At 43.9% G+C, this 23,929-nt stretch overlaps 1 protein-coding gene across 4 annotated transcripts in view; it reads left to right on the top strand.

Moving 5' to 3' along the window:
* Window positions 1–22,256, top strand: part of hs3st1l1 (heparan sulfate (glucosamine) 3-O-sulfotransferase 1-like1) — a 45,129-nt gene extending 22,873 nt beyond the window's left edge. For 3 of the 4 annotated variants that reach the window (XM_048268962.1, XM_048268959.1, XM_048268961.1), the window contains one exon: window positions 20,559–22,256. In XM_048268962.1, the coding sequence (XP_048124919.1) occupies window positions 20,830–21,756 (927 nt within the window). In that variant the 5' untranslated portion in view covers window positions 20,559–20,829 and the 3' untranslated portion in view covers window positions 21,757–22,256. The remainder of the gene's footprint in view (window positions 1–20,558) is intronic. The other variant, XM_048268960.1, reaches the window with a different exon arrangement.
* Window positions 22,257–23,929: the final 1,673 nt, after the last annotated feature.

Consider the following 23,929-nt stretch of genomic DNA (forward strand, 5'->3'; position numbering starts at 1 on the left):
TCTTTTTAAATGGATTCCATTGAAATGAGGGCCAATCTAATGGATCTTGATCCTCTAAGGAGATTTTTAGATAATGAGGGCATCCGTTCCTTTGACAAGGTGATAAGAAGGGACAGAGTCAGTGCACTGCTTTTATGAGCAAAGTATGCAGATCAGTGTCATACATTGAACTTGCCATTAAATGAATTAGATTGTCATGAATAATCTCTACATTAAGCTAATGGCAAGAGGTGATGCACTCTGCAAAATGCAACTGTTAAAAGTTTTATTGATGGCTGATCTGGATTATCTAATTTATTTATAAACAGCAAATGTCACCATAAACCTGACTCTTCTGAATAGGCTAAGAACTTGTGGTTCTCAGAAGAACGTTGTTAGAGAGGTAAAAATGTAGGGGTGTCTATTTACACCCCTGGTACGCATAGCCTTGGCCACACAGCTGAGCTATTCACACCCTGTGACATAACAACAAAAACACGTTGCTCGCGTGCACAAAAAATATGGCGGACATTCGTTTTTTCGTCAGAAGAAAGTGAAGAATTCGGAAAGGTTTCGGCACTAATATCTGTTCAAATTAAGTTTTACATGTTTTTTATTTTCATAATCTTTGTTCAGTGAACACATACAACCATCAGTTTGTTAGTTAACAGAAATTTCGTGATTATGACGCTCAGGCCTGTGAAATATAAATTTACCTGCAAACACTCATTTTGACGTGGAAGTCAATAGTACAGTGGTTAATGGCATGTATTAGTACGTGGGAGACCGGGGTTTGATTCCCGCAAAAAGCGTTTTGGCAGAGTGAGTGCGCATGTGTACCAACATCTCTGCAGAGAAGGCTCGCAATTTGAACAAGAAATCAGTTCTGAAATGGACGTTCTGATTGCAACAAGTTAGTTAACGCACTCGGGTGTAAATAGCATACATTACTATATACACCAGGGTACAAATAGCATTCACTTCTAATTAAGCAGTGCTGCAAACAGCATACCTTATTCAGAGTGTCTATTACACAGCTGAGCTATTCACAGCCTGTGACATAACAACAAAACCATGTTGCTCATTTTTAAAAAAAAATTACATTTTGTGATCAATATGCCAGAGTAAATGCACAGGGGTGCAAATAGCATACACTGATATTTGTACCAGACAGGGTATTAATAGAACACATTGCTGTGTGCACCGGGGTACGAATTGCATACATTGATATTTGTACCAGACGGGGTATTACACATTGCTGTGTGCACTGGGGTATGAATAGCATTCACTTCTAATTGCACCAGGGTACGAATAGTATATACTGCTAATTGTACCAGGGGTGCAAATAGCCTTACCCTTAAAAGAATGGTGTTGACTGTGCTGAAAACATTGCTGGTCCTCAGTCCCACATGTTCAAACTAGGCCTGAACTCCTTGGAGCTATTCCCATCGCCTGAAAAATAAACCATTACTTTGTCAGCCAGAGTTAAGTATGAAGAAATGAGTCAGTTAATGTCCGATTAATTCTTAATATGGTCCAATATACAATGATAGTCGCTCATTCCCGCATGTTAATTTCTCTCCTTCGCCATGATAACGGCGCTGAGTTGGCGGCAAGGAGCAGCAGGGATTGTGGAAGTCTGTATTAAAAGCGCCACTATGCAGAGGAGAGGCCCATTTTGGTTCATTATTAAAGCGGAGCTCTCCCCTTGTCTCTCGAAGCGCCTTCATTATCCGCTCGCTTGCCATAGCCGCCGATAACGCTGCTTCATTTACTTCAGGGCTCTCAATACCCCCCCCCCCCACCCCGCGCCGATAATACCACCGAGCTCCCTCACTCGCTCGCCCGGCGCATGGCTACTGCACGGGACAAGGGGCTGGGGGCGTCCCATTCTCGGGAGTGAGAGCGGGATTACAAAAGTTAGTCGTCAATTTGGAGCTTATCGCGGCTAAGCGCTGACTGAGCCACGGAGATTGGCCCTAATAGATAGAATCGGTCTGGTAATGAGCATTCCTCCATGTATGACTGAATCTTAGATTCATTGCCACACTGAATCCATGTGTACTGTGTCGATTCTTGATTGTAGGCCTACTGTCACAAACTGTGCTCATTAGAATCATTGCAAAAATGGAAAAAAAAATCAGAAAATGTTTAGCTGGTTAACATGTCATTTAGAAAAGAAAGTTGAAAGTTTCAAAGTAGTAATGAAGGTATTGATTGAATCAGTTTCTGAACAAAATTGCATTCTGACTGCTTACAGCATTCCCCATTTAAAAAGCTAAATAAGAAGGCTTCGAATAATACCGGCTGGTGGTAGGAATTCAGAATGTGTCCACATTTTTTATGTCTTCTGTAGTGACTCTTTGACTGTGGCTGACAATACAAGTGACTTATAGGTCACATTGTGTTGATGCATTTAAATTTAATCTGTTTACCGGTAATTATCTTCTACTGAATTCCCATCCCGGAGATTTTCTTCTCATATACAAGTCAACTCGTCAATTGAGATAATATGCAGGAGTTACAGTATATGTCTGTCTTTATTTTCAGAATTGTAATGTCTCGATCCTTTTGCTTATACCCTTTACCCAGCAAGACTGTCACTAATTGTGAGGCTTTTGCAACAGAGAGCATCAGTTAGACTTTATATTACGTCTCCTTTCTAGTGATTGAATGCCGTGCTGAACATAAATAGTGGATTATGTGCAATTAACATTAACTTCATTATCATTAACTCCATTAACCCAGATCAAATATTCATTCTTCATGCTAAACATTGTAAACGATTTTAATTCAGAAATCCTGGATGTAAAGAGGGGGAAAAAAACTGTCCTACTGCTGTTGTTACTTTTCTTGGCTCATGGTACTGTACATGGTGTTCCATTGTTCAGTAATCTATTAACTGAACCCATATGTCTTTAATATCTTTAGAATTATTATACACACATCTCTGTGTGAGTAGTAACCTACTGATCATGTGATACCTCTCTTCCAGGCTCTGGTTAAGCTTCACACTTCTGCTTGAAGGGACCTGATTTTGGGAGGTGGGAGTTCAGCATTTTCTCTTTTTTCCCCTTCACGTCAGCTGGTGCCTTCGCAGTGGAGAGCTGTCTCAGCTCCCAGCCGTGCAAACTGCACTCTGCCAAAAAGGGAATGTGACTCAGTGTGCAGGCTGTTTAAACACGCGTCCTCTCGCTGCCACTAACCCTCACAAGCCAGGAACTCTGAGCAAGATCCACCAGGGACCACAGATGAGAAATGAAGCGCATTTCACACAAATGGTGCTTATGAGTGTTGGCAGATTACAAATGTGCACATGGCAGTTTGGCATTGCGCCTCAAATTGAGACATTAGTGTACAACGTGAATCTCTTTCTTTCTTTTGCTCTCTCTCTCCATCACTCTCTCTTCTTTCTCGGTTATTCTTTTTTCTTCTTTCTTACTTTCCAGCTTCTATCCCCCGCTCCCTTGATGAGCAGTTTTAACTCTTCTCTGGTGTTGTCTGCTATTTATTATGTATTGAAACCTGTCTTTCCCACACATAGCTTCAGTGTTGTATGATGTGTGCTTGCCTTCTGAGACTCGTGCTCATTTCTTGTATTGTTGCTCAGGGAGCATATATTTTTTCACATCTTGCATAAATGTATGATCAGAGCTTGCATAATGTGTGTAGCTCCATGCGGCATAGTTGGGAATTATTGCCACTTACCTGTATAGTACTCGTATGACATTGCAAGCTCCAATACCAATGGTATTCACAATGCAAGGTGATGGAATAAATGTTTTTTAATCGATGGAGAAAATCTAGATGAGTAGGAGAGTTAATAGACTACTCTTCTGCCTGTTTTTCTCAGCTGGCATGTAGTATTTGCTTTGGTTGACACAGCAATGATTCTGATAATTCCAATAAAATATGTCACATGATTAAGTACACAGAAACATATCCAGCACTCAAGTTTGTCAGGCTTTAAAATGTGTATATACTAACACTAACTGAACAGAAAGGTTCTGGCCAAAGCATATGCATCCAGTTTCTATTGCAAATAAGCTGTAATGTAAAAATGCCACCAACTTATCTCATGCTTGTGATCCAGCCTTAATCTAGCCCATATTTTAAATTTGTCTGTTCTTTTTTTCAGCCTTGAGTCAGATAGTAGAGACAGGGAAAAAATGGAGAGAGAAGGACAGTCGGATTGGGAAATTGTAACGTGTGCAAGCCCAGGCCTCTGTGGCCCCTGGGGTGATCTTCAGTAAGGGAAGCCAACCCCTACCACCTGCATCTGTACGCCACCTATTATGCTACTTTTCTCTGTTCGCACCAGAGACTGGGGACCTTTACTCGTTTAAACTATTCAGTAATTAATTGAACTGATTAATACAATTGAAGATGTATAAAACTATCTGAAATGGCTAACATTATCGGTATTTTTTCACATGTTGTACATGGTTATACTTGTGTCAAGGCAAATCTCTATCCAGGGAACTATAGACTTTGCTCATAGCACACAGTTTATAGTTCTTTGCAGATCTTAATCATTTACACCGTACTGGCAACAAGCAAGCGGAGAGAACTTGACCTTTATGCAACGCCAGGCTATCTCTATAAATAGGGACCTGTGTTAATGAAGTGACTTTTTCAGAAGGGCATAATATGCATGATGAGGTTAAATATCTTATTCAGTCCTTACTTGGTAAAAGCCCTTATATTTGCATCGGTAAGCTATGAAAAACCTTCTTGCATTTCCTACACTGATCACCTTCTTCCTACAGAAACGCCAGGTTTTGTTTGGACACCCAGAGTACTGCAAAATCCAGTGTTACACCAATCTTCTTCTTGTGTATCAGAGGCTTTACCAAGAACAGACAGGAAAACAACAGCGGAGGCTTAGACAGATTCAGACAGGTTGCTTTCCCCTAGAATAAATATCAGATATATTGTTGTATTGACACACGCTTGCATGGATCAGCTTGTGCTGAAAATAAACTGGCAGTCTCTTGTGGCATCGAGTTTGTTCAACACGTAGAACTCGTATTCACTACACCTGACCTCTGTTGCCCACTGTTGTGTATTTCAGGATAGAGCCTTTTAATATCTGACAGTCCTCTCTTTTTCTAAACCTTCATTGGTAACCTACCTGACCTCGGCATTCCGGTATGATCTATTACATTAATGGAGGGATTAGCGATGCTCTTGCTAATTTGTGGCTGTTAAATAGAAAATAATCATGGTATTTGGATTTCAAATAATGCAATCAAGGACGGGATCACATCTCCCAACCAAAGAAAACGATTAATTAAATCCTGGATGCCTGCTTTCTCAATGGGGAATATGAGACTGTCATTATCTGAGAGGCTCTTTAAACATGTCTGCATGCCTAATTAAAAGTTGAACTAGTTTCAAATGTTGCGCCTGAGCTGAGATGCTTCAATACAAATTGTAATTCCTTCAGAGTTTAATCTTCCTGTCTTTCTATGGATATCTTAAGTATTGACTTTACATGTTAGACCAAAGAGTCTGTTGTAATATCTCCCTCAGCGTTGGCTGTCACGATTGCATGTTTGGCTACCACAGGACTTTGTTGTGCCTATGCGACATATGAAGCAAGTAGTCAAAAACAAATCTGCAACTGATCCTCTTTCAAAATACTTCTCTCAAAGTGTGTGTATATATACACACACACTAAAGGCACTGCACCACTTAAGACAAAAACAAAACAGAATCTAATTTTTTCTTAGGCTAAGAAATGTTGCCATTTCAAATTCATCAGCCTTGTTGTGGGAGAGTGGAGTGATGGAACCCCCTACTAGCTGCTCTCCCACATATATCTCCTCTCAACACTGAGCCACATTCACTCTTTCCGCCTCATAGTTTTTTCCACGGATGACGCTAATTAGGCATTCATCTGCTGTGGGTGTTCACTTGTAAAAAGCCAACACAACAAGCCCCAGTGAGAAGAGTTATTGGGGCAGGCGACCTCCAGTGCCTCTTATCTCCCATAATTCACGCTGGTTTATGGGGGCCAGGCAAACGGCTCGACCGATGATTCGCTTAAGGACGCCAAAAAAGTTAAGCCGCCATGACTTATTCATGACGGTGTAGAAACAAGTGTGTGAAGATGAAAGCTGCCAGGCAGGGAGGATCTCCTGATAAATACCACATTCCTTCCGATAAGGCCCCCGTTTCACTTTTGAAATTATTAACAATTTCGTCCCCCTCCCCTCCCCTCCCACTTTCTGACTGATGGAGCAGTTGTGATATGAAGAGCTGTTTCATGTTGCTCTCGGACAAATACCATTCTTTCATGTCCCGGCTGTTAAGATGAGCTATATATATATATATATATATATATATATATATATATATATATATATATATATATATATATATATATTTTTTTTTAGCCTGTCATGTTTTGAAGGGTACTTTGACATTCACTCAAGACTCCGAACAGAAAATTTTGACATTGACTTTGCCACTTCCGCACTCTCCATTCTGCTATTTTTCACCCAATTACTAGCCTCTAATTGCTATTTTTTCTGCGGCTTGGGGATGATCACATATAATTACTCAAGCCTTTCCCCACCCACAGTTCCGTGCTACAGCAGATATTTGGAGAACTTTATGCTTCCTGTGATTCTGGCAAACCTGACACTTGATCTTCAATTTGACCTTGTTTGATATTACATAGCCCATGAAGGAATGCATAATAACTAGGGCTGTCAATCGATTAAAAAAAATAATCTAATTAATTACATACTCTGTGATTAATTAATCTAAATTAATCGCATATATGATTTCTGCTGTGAAAGTATTTTAAATATTTAAATTCAAATGAATCATTGAATAATCAGCATTAGTGACATTAAAGTTCAAAAACTCTTTTATTATTATTTTAATAATGGGCATAATAATCTATGATATGACATAATATGCTGAGGAAATAAATTAAAAAGTGCTTCGGGAAGAAGTTTTTTTTATCACATACATTGCAGAGGACTATTTTAATCAACAATTTATTTTATCAACACCATCAAGCCGTTTTTTAAAAGTAAATGTTCCAATCAATGATCTAGGCAGCACATTTTCTTCTCTCTCCTTCATTTTACAGTCTAATGGTTACTGACTACAACGGCTCGGGGTCAACGGTCATAAATCGATTAATCTGCGTTACTTTTTTTTAATCAGTTATTTTTTCTCAAATTAATTAATCGAAATTAATCAGTTATTTTGACAGCCCTAATAATAACCATACATTTAAAACCTTGCCTCTCACCTTGCTGTGGGAGACTGGGGATAAAGCGAGTCGGTGTTCTCCTGTTGATGAAACACAGGTTCTTGTGGCTGGCTATGATGTGATGCCCTCAGGGCCAGTGTTCTGCTAAAAACAGGTTTTTGTGGAGGAAATTAGGTCTGGCAGTTATCTCCCCGCATTTATGTAAATGCGTGACAGGCCGGGTGTCACAGATTGGCAGGCAGCTGGCGGAGAGGGCGTCCGAGCATGCCGACGGAGGTTGTGGGGTTGAAGGGGTCTGTGTGTGTGTGTGTGTGGGGGGGTTGTCCACAGCGCTGTGAGTAATTTGATGATGAAACAGACTGTAGGTAACTCACCATCAGATGAACGAGCTACAGTGTGCAATCCTCATGGCAACACAAACACACACACACACAGACACATTTTAACTACTTTATTTATGTCTGCAATTCATAATAAATGTACAAAAGGACATAAATGTTACAGATACAGAACATTACTAAGGCATGATCCACCAATGTGGGTCTGATGACTATCTCAAACAGCAGATTTATGGATACACACAACACCTTCTTCTCCATATATGGTGAATTTGGGGCAGCCGTGGCCTGCTGGTTAGCACTTCGGACTTGTAACCGGAGTGTTGCCGGTTCGAACCTCGACCAGTAGGCATGGCTGAAGTGCCCTTGAGCAAGGCACCTAACCCCTCACTGCTCCCTGAGCGCCGCTGTTGTTGCAGGCAGCGCACTGCTCCGGGATTAGTGTGTGCTTTACCTCACTGTGTGCTGAGTGTGTTTCACTAATTCACGGATTGGGATAAATGCAGAGACCAAATTTTAATCAAAAGAGTATATCAAAAGAGTATATATCCAATAATGGAGGATATTGAGCGCTATTTATATATTTACCATTTCTGCTGTAAGTGCATGTTGTGTGTGTGATGTCTGTATGCTACTGAGACCCCCTGAATTTCCCCTTGGGGATCAATAAATCTATCTATCTATCTATCTATCTATCTATCTCTCTATCTCTCTATCTCTCTATCTCTATCTGCTTTGCCCTTGCTTTTGTAAAGCCAACTATCCTGAGACCCCTAATGACAAACCTATGCACACAGACACACACACACACACATATGGGGCGCCAAATGTAACATGCCTTATTTCGTGGACAGAATGACTTTTGTGTGACGAAATACATATATTCATTACGAAACCATGTTACATCGTAACGCCTTTTGTCCACGGAATGCACAAATTGGTTTGCATTGTGTCCACGAAACACTAAGACAGCACATCATTTCGTGGACAAAATTGACTGGTGGCCTTTTCCTTTCGTGGACATAATGCTGAATGCACTATTCACTGTCGTAGACGAAATAAACTCTCTTTTTTTGGTCAAAAGTAATTGTGTCTACATAAATACGGAATGCACCTACACGCATCATTCTGTGAATCCCATTTCATTTTCGTCCACAAAAGTATTGTGTTACAGAAGGCATTCCGTCCAGGCAATAGTAACTTAATAACTTACGAAATGCATTCAGTGACATATGCTTTCATTCTGTGGACGAAATACATAATAGAATCTCGTACAATAGATTTTGTGAGTCAGCAGTTTACGAAATTAATTATGTGTCACGATAATTTCATTACGTGGACGAAATGCATAACAGAATCACGAAATCAATTTTGTGACCTGCTACAATACATTTCGTGAGTCAGCAGTTTACGGAATGAATTATGTGTCAGGATCATTTCATTACGTGGACGAAATGCATAAAAGAATCACAAAATCAGTTTTGTAACCTGCTAAAATACATTTCGTGAGTCAGCAGTTTGCGGAATGAATTAGCCAGTGGGTCCCATTTAGAAGTGGCACTCGCGCCTCCCGTTATTCACAGAGCTGCGTGAAATGTATTGCAACTTTTCTCCACGAGCTGACATCTTAAGTCCAGCTTAAGTCCGCTGTAGCATTGCCGGTAAACGGGACAGCTGGCTGCATTCAGAGGCTTTGCAACGGCAGTGTGATTGGCAATCCACTGAATGCATTTCGTAAGTTGTTAAGTTACTACTGCGTGGACGGAATGCCTTCTGTAACACAACACAATACTTCTGTGGACGAAATTGAAATAGGATGCACAGAATGATGCGTGTAGGTCATACATGGGCAACATACGGCCCGCGGGCCACATCCGGCCCGTGTAAGGTCCGTGAAAGAACAATAGTCAAGAGCCTAGCATAGAGATAATGCTTGCAAATCAATATCGTTGTTTTTATTTTGAAAGCGACTGCTATTTGTACGCCCATACATTTGTGCGTGGATGCATACGACGTAAACACCCTCACTGATGTGCTGGTGAATTTATGCTTCTGCGTCGACACAATGCAGTTGCCTTTACGCCGGGCGTAAAACTTTCAAAGTTTTGTGTCTCTTATGTCTCGTCGCTCACCACCGCGAAAGGTTGTTAGAACGAACTCCTACTGCTGCTCGTTGGCGATATGGTGTTCATTTCAAAACGTTACTGGCAGATAGACAGTTTACAATCGGATAACCCCAGAATTGTAACCAAAATATGTCTGAGTTTATTTGCAAAGCTTATGTTAGCGAACTAGTATGATGCTACTACCCACAGGTTGCTTGAAGCAGCCGGCTCAACACACAGAGCGAGTTGACCAATCACAGTTATGTGTATAAAGTTAAAGCAAAAACAGCCTACATTTTTAAAATAGTTTTCTTTGTGCATGTTAATTAACTAATGACAGCCTATAATTGTCTGCTCCACATTTTCGTAGTCTAATTCTGCATAGAGTTAATTTAATGATGGTAATGATTTAATGATGAAATATTGCTGAGTGTTGATGAAATGGTGGCACAGGCCTATCGGTTGTACGGACTCCTTCACATTTTCATGACCTAGCCTAATTATATAGATATTGTAGTACTTTTTTATATCAGTCTTTGAAAACTGAAAAAAAAATGTCAATGTCAAAAAATCATTTTCGAGAATGAGGATTAAATACTGGACATAGATTAAATATTGCTGTTTTTCCTTTGTCTCCCTCACATTTTCATCTGCTCTTACGACTAGTAAACAAAACCATATGATTTACTTAATGTTATACAAGAACAGAATAGAATTAAACAGAATTGAGTTCAGACTTGAGTTCGGTATTTTGGGTCCGGCCCTCCTCAACAGTCCCAGTTTGTCATGTGGCCCCTTGGGGAAATTAGTTGCCCACCCCTGGTGTAGGTGCATTCCGTATTTACGTAGACAGAATTTACGTAGACAGAATTACTTTTGACCAAACATTTCGTCTACGACAGTGAATAGTGCATTCAGCATTATGTCCACGAAAGGAAAAGGCCACCAGTCAATTTCGTCCACGAAATGATGTGCTGTCTTAGTGTTTCGTGGACACAATGCAAACCAATTTGTGCATTCCGTGGACAAAAGGCGTTACGATGTAACATGGTTTCGTAATGAATATATGTATTTCGTCACACAAAAGTCAATTCTGTCCACGAAATAAGGCATGTTACATTTGGCGCCACACACACACACACACACACACAGGTTCTCCTCTGTCTCCCTCTCTTGTTTTTTTTCATCTCATTCTAGTCCCCTCCTAGTTCTTTCACACAGACCCTCTTTGTAACATTTTACATTCTGTTCTTCCCTTTCCCACTTTCATAAGTTTTCTCTACTCTCTCTTTCTCTCTCTCGTTCTCTCTCTCTTCTCTCTTTCTCTCTCTTTCTCTCTATCCATCTCCATCTCTGTCTCTTGTCCTCCTCCCTGCCCTCCATCTCCGCTGCCGTAGCCTGGGTGGAACCATATGAAAACCAGATTGTCATTATAGATAAGCGTGCCCCCTGCGCTCTGTTTAGTTTGCAAGCATAAAATTACACAAGTGGCAGCGAAGGTTCACCCTCAGCCCGAGCTTACCGTGCCTACCGCTCTGTAACAGATGTCTGGATGTAATGTAGCAACTGGTATGTGGGCTAAATGAAAACATATTACCCTCCAATGTGTGAGATTGGAAATCTTACAGATGCATTAGGAGATGTTAGCATTTCTTGATGGCATCTGCTAGACGAGTGTCCTTAACGCCACCACCTCCCATCAGTGCATGATGGGTACAGAAATGAGAAATTTGCAGGCAGGGATGGACATCTTTTTGGAGGTTTTTGGGAATGTTTGTCATATTGCAATAAAGCTGTCACAATGCTTTATGTGCACAATTGATTGGTCAATTAGTAGTTGTGTAATTATATAATAATAACTGATAAGTATCATTGGCAAATAATTATCATTCATTAATTGATTTGTGGATATTACCTTGATGTGTTAACTAAAGGCTGAATTTAATGAAAGAATGCACGCAAACATCTCTCATCTCTCTTCTCTGGTATCGAGAAGCCGATTTTCTTTATTTTCCTCTCAGCCCCTTCCCCTAACTTGTTTGCGCCAGAATAATTTAGAAAGGATTGGAATTTGTTTGTTGTTTTTTCTTCATGCCTCGAAGTCCCTCAATGTCTGGGGAGAGGCAGATTTGGAGCTGGTGACTTGATTGTTGTGGTGGTTCCCAAATGGATTAGTGCTGCCTTCCCATTATTTGGCAGGATTTTAGTCCGCACAGACGGCCCCTCTGCAAACCCAGGCTATTTCTGCCACATTTGTCGAGCACTTATTTACCACAGTGGTTTGTCCAGGTAGCGTGGAGATCTGGGCCCGGTCCAGCACAGGGTTTGGATGCCATTTAGGAACGCAGCCCAGCTCATAAGCCGCAGGTAAACTCAAGCTGTGAAAGCATCGTCGGGACAACCAAAGAAAGCTGACACTTCTCTCTCTCTCTCTCTCTCTCTCTCTCTCTCTCTCTCTCTCTCTCTCTCTCTCTCTCTCTCTCTCTCTCTCTCTCTCTCTCTCTCTCTCTCTCTCCGGAGTGCTGTGTGTAGGAGCCAATGGAAGAGTGAAAATGTGTCCATTCAGCCGATCATATGGCAGCATTCTCTGTGCTGTAGCGTTTCAAAGAAAAATGTTTCTTTTTCTTCTTCCTCAAGGTCATAATTGTCCAAAACAAATAAATAAATAAAGCGCCACACTTGTTCTTATCCCAGACCCCTGTCACAGTCATCAAGGACAAGAGTGCATTATTATATATTATTATTAATAATATATGTTATTATGTTAGTATAATTATAGTGGTGTCTCTCTATGAGCTGTGGCACTTTGGCTGTGCATTAAGGGACCTCAGCAATGCAAGCCTGTTGTCCCCCTTGTCTTCCTCCTGCTGTGGACTGGATGGATGGGTGCTAAACCGGATGTACCATCATTCTCTCATTAAACAGTCTGATGGCCCTCATCAAACTTTTAACATCGGCCCATTGCTCATCAAGGCGACTGCAGCTTTGTGTCTGACAAAGCAATTCATCCATAATGTATGTGTATTTCAGCATACCGGGGGAGAGAGGGAGAAAAAAGAGTGAGAAAGAGAAAGTAACAACAGTATGGGGAGGGAAATAAAGGTAGGAGGGAAACGAGTGAAGCAAGGGATAAAAAGAGAGATAGAGATGTAGCTAGCCTAGAGATAGAGATGTAGCTAGCCTAGAGATAGAGATGGATATGCGAGTTGGAGAGAGGGAGATAAATGGAAAGAGGAGAGCGTGAGTGCATTTGTTTTAATTATAGGGGGAGAGATGTCTGGCTGGTCTTCTGCTGAGCAGGGACCTAATTACCGCTTGTCAGTGACTCTGAGACGACCTGCCTAAAAGTCAGATTGTTTACTTTCAAACAGGTGAGTCAAAGAATCGCTGCGAGTAAGTGCTACAAACCATGTCTAATTAGGTGATGAGGTGCTGCTTAGTTAAAAAGGCAATTAGATGGAATATTTATTTATTTTCTTGTTTGCAGGGAGTCATTTGTTGGACCACATACTTATTCTGCACCTCATCTCCCTGTTGTAGTCTTTCCTATTCCACTATGTAGACCATTTCTCAATGAGGATATGGGAGAGCCTGTGTATGTGTCAATCAAATGCTACCTCGACTTTTTTTAATCAACATCTTCATCAACATCTTCAGCCTAAGTATCTATCTATCTATCTATCTATCTATCTAATCCCAGATCCCCTGCCAATTGCAGGGACACGAAAACTGTAACGAAAAGTGTGCGATGACTTCTCGGGTCTCCTGTGCTGTCGCGACATGATTGGCCGTCCCTCGGTGGAACCGAGCCATCTATTGCCTGTGTTCCCCACAGCCATGTTTCTAAGTCGGGCATTGGTGGCCCAGATATGTGTGATGGAGGCAGTTTGGGATTTTTGACAGATGGCTCCCCTTGTTCCTCTCAGTAGTTCACTTTTCAGCTCGATGTATTTGGTTTATTTAGGGAAGGATGCTGGTTAGTGCAGTGACTCCCAGACAAAATAACATTTCTTGTATTCATCACGACACTCAGTGAATGAGTGAGTGGATGGATGGATGGAAGGATGGATGACTACACCCATTCAGCACTTTTCCCACAATCTCAACAAATGCATTGTCACACCACCATAAGTGTGTATCACCCACCTGTATGCAGTGACAGCTGAAACTGTTGGCAAACACACAGTGGCAGACAACTGAGCCAGCACACCGTGGCACAGGTAATATAAACCCACTCACACTCACATATACACACATTCAAGGGCACACACTTAAAGTGTCGGCACGCCTTACTTTTTCATACCTTGCCCCAGCACCACACACCCACACACACACTTGCAATCACAGTTGGCAATCACAGACGAACACTTTTACAATGCTGAACGGCACAGATGACTGGTGAAGCATATCTAATTGGAGAAGATGCTTTTGTGCTGACATGCCTTTTGCAAGATTGACAGAAAGCTATCCACAGCCATAACCACTGAGCGGTTTAGATTAGGCTTTAAACAGCACAATTAGCGCCTGAGCGTGTGACTGCGAGTGGGATGCATGATAAAGTAATAGTCTCTTCTTTCTTGCCCTCTCCCTCTCTCTCTCTCTCTCTCTCCCTTTCTCTATCCCTTCTTCCCTCTATTTATTTCTGTTTACAGTGTAACACTCTTTTTGGCAGTATTTCCTTTTTCTCTCCGACTCTCTCTCTGACTGGGTCCCTACTTCTCCATCGTTCTCCACCTGAGTCTCTCTCTCTCTCTCTCTCTCTCTCTCTCTCTCTCTCTCTCTCTCTCTCTCTCTCTCTCCCTCTCTACCCACAGCTTCATGCTCTCCCCTTGTTTTTTAATGCTACTTTGTAATGTGTCGTGGGATCTTTGTTCCAATAAAGAGAATATTAACAATCCAGGCTTTTCTTTCTCCCCCATTTCTCTCTCTACCTCCATCACTTCCTCTCTCTCTCACACTCACTCACTCACTCACTCACTCACTCACTCACTCACTCACTCACTCACTCACTCACACACACACACAGACTCGCACAGACTCGCACACACGCAGAAAGAGGTGCGCACACACACACACAGACATGCACACACACACACACACACACACACACACACACACACACACACACAATCCCTTCATGTTCACTTCCTAATGACGGCCTCTGCTGGCATGTGGGTGTGGATTAGGTTATCATCTTACCGGCTCCAGAAATAGACCTTGTAGCATCCTTTCTTCCTGATGTCTGTGACCACCAATGATTCAAGTCGCCTTTTGTCAATTGCAAACAGCGAGGGCACGCTCCGTCAGTTGTCACCGCCATGCTGCTATTACTGTAAGCCCTTTCTACTTGAATGGCATCTTCAATCTTCATACAAAAAAGCAGGTGGTATTTTTGTGTTCGTGTTTGTGATCCGGTTATTCTGCTGGCAAAGCAGGGTGTGTGACAGTAACACCAAAGTCATGGATGTGGCACCCAAGGACAGCATATGGGTGAAATATTTACCTGCAGGGCATGGTAAGTCACTTTGGATTATAGAATGCAAAATTGTAAATGCATTTTTTTGTTGGCATTGAATAAACCACCAGGGAGCACTGCAGGTATGGGTAATCCAATTGTTTTGGTAAAGGCCTGAAATGCAATCAGTAAAGACAAGCTGTCCTCGATCCCTACCACGGCTCCGAGCAAATCCACACATGGACTCTGTTCTCAAGGTCAGGGGTGAATGTTGGCTGGCTTGCAATTTAATAGGCCACAATTCTTGCATTTGCATGATTTTTCTTCCGGTAGCAAATAAAACAGAGAACTCTCTACATTAGGATCCCCACCCAACCAACAGAAAAAGTCTCTCTTTCTAACCATGCAAATAAGGTCATTTGACAGGCAGAGCTTGATCATTCATGTTTTGATGTGAATTGTCTTTCTTACAATCCTCTATTATTTTCTATCAGGAGAAGCTGTTCTCTTTAGAGCACACGCTGGACTGTGATGTCCAATTGCAATGTAGATGGCTGTAACCTGCATGCTGTTTGCGATCTTTCATCATGAGCTGGATGTTCAAATCCCAAACAAAATCTATTTCAGATGAGCTGCTGCCACTTGAGGAATAATCTATTTCCCCCAATAAATGGCCATAATATTTAATAATATCTTTACTGGAGCATCTGTCAATCACAGACACAATATGCTCTAGGCCTGCCTGCCTTTTAGACTTGTTGTCCTACATTTATGGATCTGACATTAATGTTAGATGTCTGGTTGACATTCATGTTAGATTATGGTTAAATGAAATTGATCATGAACATAACCTGTGTGGGTCTGATTTCAAAAGGCATGTGTGAATGAAATAATTAGACCCAATCATACCAGTTGACATCCCTTGGTAGGTCAGCTGATTGTAAGGCCTACATACTATATATCCCTTCATCAAATGTGTCCACCATTTCCTTGAAGAAGACCCAGCAGGGTCGAAACGTTGCCTTTTGTATATTAAATATATGGGAGTCAAAAGCAGTGTTGCGGACATTATATCTTTTCATTTGAATGAAATAATTAACAACAAATAAACAAGATGATCCTCTACCAGGTCTGCCGGGAATTATTTAGCAGTAGAACAAAATCAGAGGATGCCTATTGAGTTCATCTGCTTCTCGTTTTTTTCCCTCATTGTTTTCTCATTTTGTATTGTCAAATATTTAGTTAGTCTGGGCCTTAACTTATAGAACTCATAGAATGAGGTTTGAAAAGAAGAAACAAATCCATATTTATTTTTGGTTGGACACGGTCATATTTCAGCGTGAGTCAAGAGCTTTGACGCCATACTCTTCAGGGGGGTTGGATTGCCCTCTCCACTGGTTGAATTGTGCCATTATTTGTGTCTCAAAGTAAAATTATGTACAGCTGCACTTTATGGTTCTCTTGGTGGGTAGTAATTGCGTCGGTTATGTGGTCGGTCAGGATGTGGAAGAATAATAATAAGTTTGATGCCCACTCTGTTGGTATCTTAAAGGAATGGACAAAGTATTGAAAAGATGCAGTGTAGGCGTTTTGGAGAGAAGAGAACAAAATGTAACCATGACGACAGACGGTACCAATAACACTGTTTCCCCGTGAGGGAGAGAGGCAGGAGGTGGGGTGGGGTGGGGTGAGTTAGGGGAATATGGATTGCAAGGTGAATGAAAAATTGAGTATCGGAGGATCAGTGAGATGGCAGATGGAAGATGAAGTGGATAGAATGACAAAGACGAGCAATGAGATGGTGAACAAAACGAGCAGGAGAGGAAAAAAACAGAAATGGAGAAAAAGTGATGGAAGTGTTGGATAAAGACAGAAAGGGTAAGAGGTTGAGGACGCTGAGAGAAATGGACAGAAGAGCAAGATGAGTAACGATGAGAAAGGGAGATGGGGGTCGAGGGGGGGGGGGGCGCAGAGGGAGTTTGGATAGTGGACTCTGAGCCTGACCTGGTGCTGGTGCAGTGGTCATTACTGGTGCCCAGTGAGGGAACTGGGGCAGTGGGGAATGGAAGGGCCACTCTGAGAGCCCCCATAATTCATCATCACACTCACCTCCCTTTCTCTCTGTCTCCATCTCTCTCTCTCTCTCTCTCTCTGTCTGTCTGTCTGTCTGTCTGTCTGTCTGTCTATCTACACACACTGAAACTTTCATTTGCATTATGTACACAAACCTAAAACAGCCTGTTAGGCATGACATACTTTGACCGTATGTTTTTCAAAGAAGATGCACACAACCCCTCTGAAATAATTTGGTACTGGGGTGAACAGAGCAGCTGACCCTACATCATTAATGAACACTACTACAATACTACACACACACACACACACACACACACACACACACACTTAATGGCAAATAAAATATGCCCTAATGAAACCCTAGTTAAATGTTGTTTTTAAACATGTGTAAATGGTGGTTTGTAATGACCAGCTGCTCTGCGGTAATAGCCTTCATGATGAAGACCTCTAAATGAGACTCAGCCCTGCTCGGTCATGTCTGCGATACCTGCTGGGTCACTCTCTTCCCCTCCCCCGTACACAAATTAAAATGTGTGTTTGAGTAGAGACAATAAACCTGAGAAGCCACCAGAGAGCCTGGCGGAGAGCTCACTTCCTCAGACATCAAATCATTTGCTTTTGTCCGGGAAGCCTAGCGTGAGTCTTTTCATGGATTTTTGAAGAGTTGCATTTATTTATTTATTTTCCAAGAGTTTTTTTTTTTTCCCTTTTAATTGCACAACTGTCTGCCTGCCTATGAAATGAAATGAAGAGAGGAGAGATGAGAAAAGATGAGACGTGGTGAGGGGTAAGATGGGATCTCGGCTGTCTCTCAGTGGGCCGCTGATTTCAAACACACTGGAGGCCAAACTAACCGAACTGAACTCCTTATCCGGGGCCTGAGAGTGAGTGGCCAGAGAGGACTTAATTACTTGCCATGTAAGAGGCTGTCGAGGGTGAAGTTCCAATTTCCTCTTGAATATTGGAAACAGTTCTCCCTTTTTTTATAAGGTTAATGTTGGATTTCATTAGAAAGTACTCACTTGCGCATCAGCCCTGGGTGAACAGGACCTTCTGGGCCAGAGAGAGCAGAGGAGATTGAGATGGACAGATGGAGAGAGACACAATGGGGGAGTCCAAACAAAGGAGATGGAGGAACAAAGAAGCACTGGGCGTGGAGGGGCGACAGAGAGGGGCAAGAAGTGGTCCTCAGGAAAGCCATCAGGTAGTGAAAGTCCGGGAGGAGGAGGGGAGCACTGAAAGAGTGGTTTAGAAAGTTTGTGTGTGTGTGTGTGTCTGTGTGTGCGTGTGCGCTCCTCTAAGTAAGTTAGAGATGCAATGAAGAAGAGAAATTGAAAGCTTTTAGAGAGGAGAGTTATAGAAGACGTGCTAAACAATGTCACTTTCCAGGTGACAGAACGCCTGAGTGGAGGCAGGTTGAAGGGAATTGGAGGCGACACAATCTTGTCCGCCGTGTCCGCCCCATTGGCATCCGAACTGGCAGTCGTCCCCGGGCTGACTGGCAGCTCCACGGGCCGGCCTGTCACCACAAATTCCTACCGCCCATCAAACACCCCTGGGGGCACCCCCATTCCCAGATCACATGTTTCCTCGCTTTAGAACACGGAGGCAGGTGTCACTCCTGGCCAGAGCAACAGTAGCAGGAGAGTGGCATGGACACCACGCTTAAAGTGCTGCCACAGCCAACGCTCCTGCTTGGAGCGATGGAGTAGTTTGAGCTCTAACCCTGGACATGGATGGTGGATGAGAGCTTTGTGCGCAGATGACCAGTGACATTCATGTTCATCTGCTTTGATGGGTCCATTTCAGAATCTACCTGCTGCTACTAGCGAGGTTATCAGTCTTTGTGAACTCTTACCAGGCCTCACCACCATTGCTTTCTACTATCAGGATGCATTAATATCTAACAGGAATTCCTTTTTCCCGTAAAGAAAATCACACTTTTTGTAAACATCGGCAGTTCCATAAGTCTTTTACCATTAACCAGGCCGTGAGAAAAAAGTGAGTTTCCCCACATAGCTGGTGATAATGAGATGAGACGGACAGGTGGGACTGATTAATCACACCAGTCTAGCACTCGATTGTGCTCTGAGTGAAGACGCACTATTCGCGGGTCAAAATCAATGGACTCTGGGACAAACCCAACCAAATCTTGCACTAGCTGACAGTGGGTTTTGATGGAGAAACGGTAGTAGGGCTGTGAGCTCCTAATGATCTATTCCCCCCACCCCTGCGTCTGAAATCATGGAAGATGGACTTAATGCTGAGGCCACTGAGCGTGTGGGTGTGTTGACGTGGTCGACTGGGTAGCTGCTGTCTGGCGGGTTGAAAGACGTGACGGAGGTTGTGTTTTAATCAGTTTGAGGAGAACAGAAGAAAAATAACAAAACAACGTTCGGTGAAAGTGACCTTTTCAGCTTGTATTTTGACTAGGCTAAGCAGCCTGTTTTGTCTGGCTCACAGAAGGTCGATTAGTTGTAGGACACGACGAGACTTAAACGAAAGACACTGGAATTATGTTTTTCGGAGAAATTGGCTGAGATTCTTTTGAAGCACTCTGTATGGAATGCTCTCACATGGCCCAATACTTTTCTCTGTCACTGTCTCCCCTATCATAGCAACTTTTTAATATCTTATATCTAAACTAAAGCTGTCAAAGCAAAGTTTATGAAAAACAGTGTCTCTTCGCATTTAAATAGAGAGCTTTCCTTTCTGCAAAAAACTCATGAGCAGATGCAAAGTCTATTGATCTAAAGGGGAGATGGTGACCCATCTCAGTGATGTAGAGTGACCTGTCTGCCTTCTTCTGGAAATGCACCATCCCTGTTTATTCCTGTCCCTATTTTCGTACATGCTGGGTCAATATAGACGGAATCACTGATGGGGCTTAAGAGCACTGTCTGCAATATGAGATTGAAATGCTGTAAATGGCAGTGGCAGAAAATAGAAACAGCTAACTTGCAGTGTGTGGGAACTGCATAGGTGAAAAACAGGATGACCAAAGGCCAATAGCAATATTGCAAGGACACCATATGGTTGATAAATAAGTCAATATTTCTGTAGTATTGCACAGTCATACACATATGAATATGTGTTTTATGTCTTTTTTTAAACCTCTAAACATAGCATTTACTCCCTGAATTCTTCATTTATATAAGTCAATGTGTATGTCAATAAATCGGAATGTTTTGCTATCTATTTTTAATGTACATTGATCCTCTTCAACACACTTGTGAATGTCTCAAATACCAACTAGCCTGGTGTTTTCCCTCATTCTCAACATGCATCCCTTTTGGATGTAAGAATGAGCATTCAGCCATCTAGTCATCTCCCATCTGACTGCATTTGTTTGTGTATTGTTGTTTTCACAGGGTTGCTGTGGACCGATGGATGCCCCTCCTCATCCTCCTCCTCTCCAGCCTCAGTGGCTGCCAGTGACAACGGCTCTGAGCTCCCTGCCTGACTGCCAGCTTTGATCCCTGTAAAGACTCTTTTGCTTATCGTCTGATACACTCCAGTCCCCCACCCCACCTCCATACACCCCTCACCCCCCCTCGCCACAGCCAGTGAGCCGCTCGGTCCAGTCACGCTCCACTACCGCTGTTGTCTGTTCTGACCCCCAGCCTCTCTCTCTCTCCATCCATGGCTGGCCGGCTCGGATCACTGCTCCTGCTGGTGTTCCAGACGTTCGCCGCCCCTCCGGAGTTCGTGCCGGCGTCCGATCTGGACCCCGCTGACCCCCTGCGGGCTAACGGGACGGCAGTCGGTCCCTCCATGGCCCCCCCGCCAGGTACCAGCCAGCGGATGCCGCACAGCATCATCATCGGCGTGCGCAAGGGCGGCACGCGGGCTCTGCTGGAGATGCTGGACATCCACCCGTCGGTGGCCGCCGCCGCCACCGAGGTGCACTTCTTCGACTGGGACGAGAACTACGCGCGCGGCTTCGACTGGTACCGCGGCCTCATGCCCTACTCATACCCGCACCAGATCACGGTGGAGAAGACGCCGGGCTACTTCACGTCAGCGCTGGCGCCCGAGCGCATCTGCGCCATGAACGCCTCCATCAAGCTGCTGCTCATCCTGCGCGACCCGGCCGAGCGCGTGGTCTCCGACTACACGCAGGTCTACTTCAACCGCCTGGAGGCGCGCAAGCCCGTGCGTCCCATCGAGGAGCTCCTGGTGCGCGGCGGCGCGCTCAACACGCGCTACAAGGCCATCCAGCGCAGCCTCTACCACCTGCACATGCGCAACTGGCTGCGCCACTTCCCGCTGGAGCAGATCCACCTGGTGGACGGCGACACGCTGGTGCGCGACCCGCTGCCCGAGCTGCGGCGCGTGGAGCGATTCTTGGAGCTGCCGCCGCGCATCGCTGCCTCCAACTTCTACTTCAACCAGACCAAGGGCTTCTACTGCATCCGCAGCGACGGGCGGGAACGCTGCCTGCATGAGTCCAAGGGCCGCCCACACCCGCCGGTCAACGGCACTGTGCTGCGCCAGCTACGCGCCTACTTCCGCCCGCACAACCGCAGCTTCTACAAGCTGGTGGGGCGCACCTTCCACTGGCTCTGAGAGTGCTGACCGCTGGTGGTGGTGCTCGGCACAAGTCTGGGACTCCCGAGGGGGACTTACTTCCCCCATATTTCCCTATCTGCTCCTTATCTCCCGCCTCTTAAACCCCAGCTTAGCCAATCACAAGAGCTAAAGGGCTGATTGACATATGGCTGGATCAACAGGAGAATGGGGAACTTAGCACTTTATGAGCCAAGCCCACTACAACAGACATGCCTCTAAAATGCCTTTGAACGCAGAACTGTTATTGCATTAAAAAGGAAAAACTTAAAAACTTTGCAGTTAAAACTGTAAAAAAAAAAGAATATCCTGTAGGATAAATCCCTGGTTTGGAGTCAATCCTCTGTACTGTAAAGTGAAGTAATGCCTGCTGCAGGCAACCATTTTCTTTCTGTGCGATTCATGACCTTTTTTTCTTATTACCTTATTTGTTTTCCTCCGTTTGATATACTTGTACTTGATAATAAATGGTTCAGCTTTAAAATGGGAAAAAAACAGAAGCATAGTATTTTGGATATCTTTACTACTTTCCTTTTCTCATCTTTGCATTTTGCTGCAGGCCACAAACATACCTAGGAAAGGTAGTCAGAGGTAGTATAGGCTCTGAGAGTAAAATAGTCAGTAGCTTTTAAGAAAGAGGAAGTGAAGGAGAGAGAGAGAGAGAGGGAGGGAGAGAGAGAGAGGGAGAGAGAGAGACAAAGGAGTGGGTGATGGCGGGGGAAGCTCAAAGAGGAAGCAGTCTCCCCTCCAGTGGTGCTTTAACACAGCGGAGGCCGATCGCTAATGGGATTGGACGGACGTGCCCTGCACCCCGCAGCAGGGTGGGCTGAATCATGGCCGAGGAGGCAGCCTGTCTGACTCACAACCACCTCTCTCTCTCTCTCTCTCTCTCTCTCTCTCTCTCTCTCTCTCTCTCTCTCTCTCTCTCTCTCTCTCTCTCTCTCTCTCCCCCTCCTCCCTCTTTCTCGCTCTCTGTGCCTCCTCCGTAGTCCTCCAAAGCCCTCAGTCGCGTGCGGCGTTGACAGTCACACACTTCACTCAGACGTCAGTGCAGGCACAAGCTGATGCTTTTTGATAGTGTTTGTCTGACCCCAAAAATGCTCATGCGCTGCAGTAAAATATCAGCAGGACCCATATTGCGCGCACACACACACACACACACACACACACACACACACACACACACACACTCCAACCCGAAGAGAGGGCTGGCCTTTTCAGTTATGTACAGGAAAGGTCACTGAGCCTTGTTCATGAAATTGCATTTAAATGGAGCCAGTTGTTCATACTATTGGGTAAAATATTACCATTTCTCATGCTCCATCTGCATACATTTATGCATCTCATTCAGAACCCCTTCAAGCAAACCGATAGCTTCCCCACTAAAAGACCAAAAAGAGAAGGCCATATTGAGCCCTTGTGTTTTCTTGCTGACTCTCCCTCTCCAGAATAAAAATGCTCCACACACACACACACACCACTTCTTTCCATCATTTGCAGCAGGGTCACTCCCAGTGCTGCTCACTTCCTGTTTCTAGCCACGGGCTGTGTGTGTGTCAGCAGACGGTCGTTGCACCGGCTGCGACACTGACCCTCTGACCCTGGCGGTGCTCTGCCGGCCGCGGTGTGACTCTAAGGTGCGCTCACCTGTGAAAGATCTCAGCGGACAATCTCTCTCTCCGGGAGCCTCGTCAGGCCAGGTCAGCCTGACCCTGTTCTGGCCATGTTGTGTGTGTGTCTCTCTCTCTCTCTCTCTCTTTTTCTCTCTCTCCCTCTCTCTCTCTCTCCCTCCTTCCCCCTCTTTTCTCTCTCTCTCTCTCTCTCTCTCTCTCTCCATAAGTGCTCTTTTGTGTATGGCTATTTTCTTAAATATCTTTGACGTCTGTCATTGTGAATTGCTGTGTGTGTGTCCTCTGTGTCCTGCATGTGATCTCTGGCCCTTAGGAGGGTGTTGTGCTCTCTGAAGGCAATGGACTGTGCAGAGTAGCGTGTCACAGCATAGTGGCGCCAGACACTGGTCACAGTAAAAGGGCTGTTGTTTTCCTCTCCGTCCCCCACAAAACCACACAATGTGACACTGCCATGCTACAGTAGTCAGGCTGTTGCAGCATTGTATCTCTCTCTCTCGGGTACTTGAAGCTATTTGTGTACTGTAACTGTTTGTCACTTACAC

This window comes from Alosa alosa, chromosome 18 (genome assembly GCF_017589495.1).
Source record: "Alosa alosa isolate M-15738 ecotype Scorff River chromosome 18, AALO_Geno_1.1, whole genome shotgun sequence".
In the NCBI taxonomy this organism is placed as follows: domain Eukaryota; kingdom Metazoa; phylum Chordata; class Actinopteri; order Clupeiformes; family Clupeidae; genus Alosa; species Alosa alosa.